The sequence below is a fragment of the Arvicola amphibius genome, chromosome 6 (genome assembly GCF_903992535.2).
Source record: "Arvicola amphibius chromosome 6, mArvAmp1.2, whole genome shotgun sequence".
In the NCBI taxonomy this organism is placed as follows: Eukaryota; Metazoa; Chordata; class Mammalia; order Rodentia; family Cricetidae; genus Arvicola; species Arvicola amphibius.
Window position 1 is genome coordinate 122,859,674 of NC_052052.2, and position 8,965 is coordinate 122,868,638.

At 44.2% G+C, this 8,965-nt stretch overlaps 1 protein-coding gene across 1 annotated transcript; it reads right to left on the reverse strand.

The window, feature by feature from the left end:
- Window positions 1-706: 706 nt before the first annotated feature.
- Window positions 707-8,639, reverse strand: Gpx5 (glutathione peroxidase 5). The gene is made up of 5 exons (XM_038334903.1): window positions 8,553-8,639; window positions 5,045-5,198; window positions 2,927-3,044; window positions 1,828-1,927; window positions 707-913 (listed from the first exon to the last, which is right to left on the reverse strand). The coding sequence occupies exons 1-5, from the start codon at window positions 8,637-8,639 to the stop codon at window positions 707-709; spliced, it is 666 nt and encodes a 221-aa protein (XP_038190831.1).
- Window positions 8,640-8,965: the final 326 nt, after the last annotated feature.

An 8,965-nucleotide genomic window follows, 5' to 3' on the forward strand; every position in this document is an offset into this window, starting at 1 on the left:
GTTTGGCTGGGATCCTGGCAAGAGGAAGACAGACACCTTCCTCCTGTGTGAGTCAAATTGCTTTCACTCTCTCACAGATCGGGCACAGAAGGGCCCATGGGATCAAGACTGAATCAAAAAGGCATGTGAACATACAACATGTTTGTATTAGGAGACAAAAATTTTAGGAGGAGGGACCTAGACTGTCTCACCATCCCCCACTGCTATTCCTGCACCTTCAGGCTGGAAAGAGAAGGAATCAGAGTGGCCAAGGAGACTCTTCCTCCAGACACAACCAAGTTATTCCCAAATCCTTTGATGAATTTGAGTGGTTCAATATGGTTGTGTTGTTGTTGATGTATTTTTTTTTTGAGACAAGGTCTCTGGTAGCTCATAAAGGCCTGGAATTCATGTTCCTCTTGTCTGTTTGCTGAGTGCAGACATATAGGTGAATGACACACCCAGCCAAATCTATAACTGGGATCTCTGGATCTAGACTTTTTCTTTTCTTTTGTTCTAACTCATATATCTTACAAGGAAAAAAATCCCTGCCACTTTCCAGGCATAAATCCACATTGTGCAGGGGAGGGACTTAGGCAGTTTAGGGGTGACTTGGGCAGGTAGAGTCCATTTAAGTAAAGAGTGTGTTAAGAAGACTTTTTTGTTTGTTTGTTTGTTTGTTTGTTTTTCCAGAGCAGCTCTCTAAGAGAGAAGTGGAATGCCCTTCCTACTTGGTTTTGAACTGCTTCAGGTACGCCACGATATCAGCCTTGACAGTGCTGACAGGAGCAAGGTGGGACCAGCGCATGACAGGGACCCCATTGGGTCCCACCAGGAACTTCTCGAAGTTCCAGCGGATGTCATGCACTTTCACTGGCTCCCAGCAGATGTGCTTGTTTGTACTCACAACCTCTGAGGGGTGAGGACAGGAGTGCTGCAGCAGAGAAGCAGAGAAAAGAAAACACATGATTTCTGTTCCGGATGGTCCAGGCTATCGTCCCTCACTGGCAATCCCTCCCTGCGAGTAGCAAACATCTTAGCCTCCTGTGGTTCCTGCGAAACCCCATGGGCTCTCCTAGCCACCAACAGGCCAGTCACCAAGAACGCTGCTGATCCGGTAACCTAAGCGTGGGCCCTCATCCTTTCTCTCACAGTCACAAAGCATAGGTTTAGATGTATTGCCTTTCAAACTTGCATTTCTTCTTGCTTTCTGAAACAGGGTCTCATACAGCCCATGCTGGCCTCAAACTCAATGTATATCTGAAGATGACTTTGAATTCCTGATCCTCACGACTCTACCTCCCAAATGCTGGATGTCAGATAAATAAGATTGTGCAGGCTCATTTTCCTTTTTTTTTTTTTTTTTTTTTTTTTTTTTTTTTTTTTTTTTTTTTTTTTTTTGTGCAAAGTGAGTGACTTGGACTAGATTATTCTTTCCAAGGTTTAAGGGTCTATGAACTTGTGGAATTTCAAAAAATACCTTTGGGGAACAACAGTCCACGGAGAGCCATACAGTTGTAGAGCTCTGAGTTCTTTGTGTCGTTACTATGCAGCCTATCCTATAGGTGGCAGACAGCCATCAAAAAATACCTTGAATGAATGAGGGAATGCACGTCAATGAGCAATGGGCCAAGTAAAAGCTGCCACTGCCCACAGCTGTTTATTCCTCCCCAAACCAGAGTCCTACACATGCTAAAGACTAGCAGGAGATTTCATCCAGAAAGATCAACCCCCTTCCAGGAATGAACCCTTGGGTCTGTTTCTACCATAACCAACAAAGGGAAATTTTAAGCCCCCACGTGAAGCTAGCAAGATTGGGAGTTATACATATTCCAGCAATTCACTCACCTTCAGGAAGGTGAAGATTTTCTGTTCTTTTTCACCGTTTACGTCGCCTTTTGCAAAAAGCTGGAAATTAGGTATATATCCTCCTCCTGGACGAACATACCTGCAACGAGCCAAAGGGTGGGACGAGAAGGTGAACGTTATGACAGGACATGGAGATGCAGACAGAGGAAGGGCAGAAAGAGCCCGGGATTTGGTGGGGTGGTGGTGGGATGATGTGGGACTCCCCTCTGTATGCTATGAATATGTTTTATTGCCATTGGTTAATTAAAATGCTGCTTTTGGCCAATGGCTTAACAGAATATAATAAGGCTGAATATATCTATATCTATATCTATCTATATCTATATCTCTATATCTCTATATCTATATCTACACACACACACACACACACACACACACACACACACACACACACATATATATATATATATATATATAGAGAGAGAGAGAGAGAGAGAGAGAGAGTAGGTGGAGTCAGAGAGAAGCCATGTAGCCCCCGCCGAAGGAGCCAGACACAGGGGAACTTTACCAGTAAACCACAAGCCTCTTGGTGATGCACGAATTAATAGAAATGGGTTAATTTAAGATATAAGAACTAGCTAGAAATACGCTTAAGCTATTGGCCAAGCAGTGATTTGATTACTATGGTTTCTGTGTAACTATTTCAGGTCTGGGTGACCGGGAATGAACAAGCAGCTTCCACTAACAGTGGCATGCAGGAGACAAAAGCCTGTTTTGCAGGTTGGTCTCCGGGTGACTTCATATTTCTGGATTCTAGTCTATCTCCACTCCTCCATCTCCACTCCTTTCACGGCTTCTCTCTCAGGAGTAGCTGAGCTCCAGTTTCTCCACCATCCATCTAGGTCTCAGTCGGGAGTGAAGAGAGGCTCCATGGACCCCATCAGATTCTCATCAATTAAAATCTGCTTGCAGGCGCCCCTGAACCTATGAATTATCACCCTCCCAGGAGGTTTGGAGGCCCTTGAGGGGCCTGTGAGACAGAGAAGGTGGCAAGGTGTTGTGGGAACTCCTTTATTATAATCGACAACAGTCTGGCCCCCACAACAAGGCCTCTAATGAACTTCAGGCAGGTACTTACTTGAGCCCAGGAAGGATCTCTGTATTTTCTCCTGGTTCTTGCTTTCCAAACTGGTTGCAGGGAAAGCCCAACACAACCAAGCCGAATGGCTTCAACTCCTTCTGGAGTGCATTGAGTTCTGTGGTTAGAGAAGGGACAGCATGATGGCCTGACCTGGAGAGCCCACATCAAGGAAGGATCTATTGAGTCTGTTTCTACTATAACCAACATGTGGAAATTTATATAGCCCAGGCTGACCCCATGGGTTGGTCATTTTACAGAGAAGGAAACAGAAGGAGAAAACTATCTGATCTTAGAGGCTGAAAGTCACGACTTAAGTTAGACGTGCATTCTGAGCCCCTTAGTTATGGTACAACATTTCTCAAGCTCACGATTATACACAGTCCTTTTTACAAACAGGGATTCCCAGGTTTCATTTCCAATTCTTTTCCTCTGAGGTGGAGCCTGCCCATGGTTGTTACTTAAAAGTCTGACACCACCTAAACAAAGCCAGCCAGAAATACTACAGCTCATTGTATAGCCCTCCTTGTCGGGGGGGGGGGGAATTCTTTTCCTAAAGGAACAGGCACAGATGAGAACTGAGGCTCTCTCCTGGGTACAGGCTAGCTCATGCTGAGCAGGTGCAGACAATCTTGACAGGCAGCAGGAGCTGAGAGTTTCCAGCTGAACTTCCTGATACTCAGCAACCACCCTGGGAGTCAAAGACAAATTCTACCTCTAAAGACAGTCCTCAGAGTTGACTCAAAACATATACTTCGGTGCTCCTGTCCACTGCCACGAAGAGTTCCAACTGCCTGCTTTTATTAACTGTTTAGTCCCTTGACAAATACAAGTCTGTCACACTAGGATACAGCTTGGCCAACTGGCATCTCTCAAAGGCCCCTTTTAAAGTTAGAAATTGCCTCCCTATTTCCACACACTTTCCTCTCTTCCTTCCCATCCCTCTTGTCTTTACCAGAAAATCCCTCCTCTCTCCAAGAAAGAGACAAGAAATTAGAAAGCCTGCCTTCAGCCTTTCAGCAGCTCTTCTCATTTATTTATTTATTTGTTTGTTTGTTTGTATGTTTGTTTCAGCAGGATTACTTATTTGTTACATGCTAAGTGGAAATTAAATAAGTAGATGACTTTTTTCTCTTTGAGATATGGTCACCCTATTAGCCCAGGCTAACCTCAAACTCTGACCTTCCTTCCTCAGCCTTTGGAGTACAGGAATCACAGCTATGCATCACACGCCAGATTGTAATTCATTTTTAAGGTCCCTATAAACTGGTAGGAAGAATTTTTGTTTGATTAAAAAAATGAGGAGTTGGACTGACTTCAAATGGACTTTATTAATTTAGAAGTCATCAAATAGCGTTTACAGTATTGACAATGGGGGTGTCGGAAGAAAGAAAGTCTTCCACAAACATGACAGTATTCTCAGAGGGGTAAGAAGGAAAACAGTTTTCACTCTAAGACTTTTTGTTCCTTTGACTTTTGATCCTTATGAATGCATTACTTCTGCAAAGCACGCTGCACACCATAATAATTCACAAGAGCTTTATTAGCTCAAGGAGCCAGCAGCCTCCTCCACCAGGCTCTACTCTGGTCATGTGGTAAACCAGGTATAAAGCTCCTGTGCTCCTCTCATGTGCATTGTAGATCTCCCTAGAACAGTCTCAAAAACCATGGCTCTTCCCTCCCGTCTTTGCCAAGGACTCTTCTGGAGCTTTCTGAGAAGTATCAGATTCACTGATACATATTGGTTACAATGGCAATCTCAAAGCAGACCCCAGTCCTACCCAAGGAAAGGGCCAGCAGTTTTGTTTTCTCCTGTAAAGAGCTGAATGGTGTTTCAGACTTTGCAGATCACAAGCTCTCCATCCCTAGTAGCCACAGAACTACTGACCTCTGCCTTAGGATGTGAAAGCAGCCATAGGTGTGCTCCAATAAAGCCCATACAAAAAAATAAATAAACTGGCTAGGTTTGATGTGTGGGCCATCACATGCCAATTTAAGACATCAGAGAGTGAAGCAAATTACCATGACACATAGAATTGGAATAGAATTCCCAAGGTAATTAAGAATACAGGCAGCTGCAAATTTTTGTCCCAAGGTCACATGGCTCTGAGTTCTTACCAGGGTACTGAATTGTCAGACCGCAGTAGGTAGCCACGTTGACAAAGAGGACGTGCTTGCCTGCATATTGCTTGAACTGAACGCGCTCCTTCCCATTGAGAGACAGAGTCTCGTAGTCATAGATGGTGCCTTTCACGTCTTTGTAGCAATTCATCTGGGAGAGTTGTGAAAGCTTTGTTATGATTGACAACAATACCCCATGACTGTTTGATCGTTCAAAACACGCATGAACAATAAAAGTGTTAACCAGGATGTAGAAACAAACAGGAATTGTGTAAGGAATAAGAAGACGGAACAGTGGGGCTTGACATACAACCGTTGCTTTTGTGGAGAAAGGAGTGGCAACAGGGTTGTCTGTCACTCGTCTCTTTCCCTGGCATGGCAGGAGACCAGGCCATGTGTGGATGAGTCAGACTGAAAGGAAACAGAGAGCAAACGGCAGCAAAGAGGAAAGAACCCTGGCGTTTGTGAGCATGAGGCTGTGGACAGCCATGGATTAAAGGCACGCTGCCTTCTTGCTCTCCAAGAGGGCCAGATTTTCACTGCTTCAGTGCTTCAAGATGGCCTAGTTATTTCTCTTTCTCTAGGTCTTCTGACTTCTCAACCCGCTCAAGAGCATGATAGAATGGGGAGATCTCTAGCCTGGAATAAGATCTACCATTCGGAGTGTCTGTGAATCTGGGCAGCTCTCATTCCCGGGCCTCAGAGTTCCTCTCCCCAACAGTAAAACAGAACAAAGACGTTCCCAGGTGTGTCATTCTCGAATCCAGTGCAGTTTTCATGATAAATTTCTCTTACTATCGCTCTCTTACTCCTATGGTTTCTATGTCAACACTATGAAAACAAACTACAGTATGTGGCAGGAAAAGATGTGGAAAGCCCTAAAGCCTATCTCAGATTGAGACAGGCTAACCTGTCCCATCTGAAGACACTTGAGCAGATTTCAAGAGAGCAGAAATAAGTTCTACACGGAGTTCTCATTGCACGTCCTCGTGTTACATTTCTCTATAAGGCAGGTCTTGTGTTCTATTTCTGTCTCTGCCTTGCCTGGGCCCCGGCAATGCAAAGGTGTATGAGTGGATGTTCACCAGCACAGCCAGATCCACTCACAGAGCTAGGGAGGCAGCTAGAAATTGCTCGTGGAATTTAAGGGGTATAAAAGATCATGAAGAGAAAGCTACACGCCATCGACGCCATCGACCGAGAAAGCGCCACTGAGCTGGCTAGAAAGAGATCCAAACTGGCTTTCCTTATCAGACAGTGAAGATTGACTTAGACAGACGTCCTGGAAATGCAGTGCTGGGGAGGATGTAGTCAGCACCATGTGCTCCCACCCAGACAAGGAATACTGCAAAACAAAGCAACATTTCCAACCCTATACAATTGATGATCCCATCACTAGCACCCGAGGTTGGAGGTCCTACTCTCATGGGAAAGGCACTTTCTTTATGTAAGCATTTGAGCCTTTCTTTAAACACACACACACACACACACACACACACACACACACACACACGCACGCACGCACGCACATGCACACGCACACACACATGCATATACCAGCAATACTCAGGTATAGATATAGAACATATAAAAAGCACTCATTTTCACCTTCCTGGTGCCTGCTTCCAAGTCACACTATTTTGGGGAAGCAGATAGGGAGTTACAGCAACGAGAATCTTATTGAGTACTACAGTACAATATCTTAGAGAGACAGAACTTGAAGATTCATTTTAGTCCATCTTACCTATCTGGGTGAGGGAGGGTTTGAGGCATGGTCTGATCTTATCTAGGCCAGGCTGGCCTTCAAACTCATTGCGATTCTCTTGCTTCAGCTCCTTGAGTGTTAGGTTTCGGGATGAGCTACCATGCCCAGCTATTCCAGCCTCCAAAATTATATATATTTATTTAATGTGCATGTGTATATGTGTGTGTATATATGTGTGTGTGGCCTGAGTGTGTATGTGTATATATATATATGTGTGTGTGTGTGTGTGTGTGTGTGTGTGTGTGTGTATACACACACTGTGTATATGTAGGAACCTGCAGAAGTGCGAAGAAGTAGAAGCAGTTGTGAGATACCATGTAGGTGCTGGGAATTGAACCCTGGTCTTCTGTAAGAGCAGCAAGCACTCTTAATGGCTGAGTCATCTCACCAGCTCCTCCAGTTTATTCTGGATGATGATTATTCTGCTCTTCCAAATGTTTTTTGAGTCTGAATGTTAGGTCCCCATGCCGTCAGACCAGGCTTTATTAGACTCTGAGTCTCCACATCTAATGAGGCAGCTCTGGGTAGTATAGAAACCATATCTGCTCAGTAACTTTTCATGTCAGTTTCAAAGAGAAAAAGTCTTCCCAGAGCTGCCTGCTATAGAACAAATTATGTGCATATTAATTTTTGATCTCTCACCCTAGCTGGATAATATAACCCACAAATTAGGAATGGGTAGAATTTGTACCCCAGAAGTTATATCCCACTGTGTGAATGAATATTTGCTTGCTTCTAGTGTCCCCTCTCATATATTGCTATCCTCCTGTGGACTGTCTTTTCTACCACCACACAGACAGAGATTGTTAAGGTCGCTGAGCTCCATATTGAGAGTAGAACTAAGACTCGATTCTCAGACACCTAGTTCTGGTGCTCCAAAGCTCCAAATCGAATTGCTTTAGGACTCTAGCTGTTGTTTCTCCCCATGTGTTCTTTTAGTCTTAAAAATCCACATTCGTTGGGGGAGGAGGGACTTTTCACTAGCTCCTGGGTAGATGTCTTCCTGCCCTGTGGAATGCCATTGCCAAAATGAGGATTGTAGGCTCGTCTGCCAGTCTCCTTTCCTTTGTTGTTGCACCTGATTTTAGGATCCAAAACTTTTTTTTTTTTTTTTTTTTTTGCCAAGTTGTGCCTTTCCTTCTGGGATTGTACGTGAACCCTGTGATAAAGTGTTCGCTGGTTCTCCTGTTCAGCTGTTTACACTGTGAAGTGGCTATTGTTACAGAGAACACACCAGCCATGGTTTTCTCACACCCTGTGAATGAATGTGAACTACGCTGTAGTTTTACCTGCTGAAGCTGTCCGAAAATAAACTTTGAATGTTTTTTTTTCTCCCAAAAAAAAAAAATCCACATTCGTTTTTTTTTTTTTGTTTTTTTTTGTTTTGTTTTGTTTTTCAGAAAGAAACCCTTCCTTTATCCATAATTCTCCTCCAAACCCCAGTTACCACCTACTGGATGACCACAGTAGTTCTGCCCTCACCTAATGGGTCTTGTAGGGGGCATCCACTTGGAGAAGTAGTGGAGAAAGGACCATTGTTAGGAAATCCTTTCTTCCTTAGCCATATGCAACTCAACAACATATATTTACGAAAGTGAAGAGAAGAAAGGTTTGGGGTGATCACCAGGGGAAGAAGACAGGCGTGAGACTCTGAGAAGAAGGACGGAAGGGCGAGCTCTTGGAGCAGAGCCTAAGAACGACCTGTTCTGCTCTGCTGTGCTCTCTATGGCTCTTACTTACCTTCATCTTTTCCGGCTTGGAAAAGGTCTGCACATAGCTGGCTAGAAGAAGCGGGACAAGACAGAAGACTCTTAATTGCATAGTCATGACTAGTAAAGTAGATCGCTGGTCCGAGAGCCTGGGGTCTTTGTATCTCCCAGTTTTTTGATACCTTAACAAAGACCAGCCCACACCTGTTGAGGCCAAACAAAGGGCAGCAAGTATTCCTGTTCAGCAAACCCGGAGAATTTAAGTCATATCCTTGCCTACACACGCCCCCATGATCACTTAGAGTTCAATAGTGTGGTGAGGACCTGGAACTCGTATAAATCTTGGTAGGGTTATCAGAATGTTGTGGCAAGTCCTTATAGATTCTAGAAGCCTTAGCTGGTTTTCCTGAGTGGATGTGAATGTTTAGATAAAGATAAACTTCT

Coding starts and splice junctions, on each gene's coding strand:
- Gpx5 (XM_038334903.1), bottom strand. CDS start 8,639: ATGACTATGCAATTAAGAGTCTTCTGTCTTGTCCCGCTTCTTCTAGCC. Junction 3,045..5,044: donor TCTGACAATTCAGTACCCTG/GTAAGAACTCAG, acceptor CTCTAACCACAG/AACTCAATGCACTCCAGAAG. Junction 914..1,827: donor AAATCTTCACCTTCCTGAAG/GTGAGTGAATTG, acceptor TCTCTGCTGCAG/CACTCCTGTCCTCACCCCTC.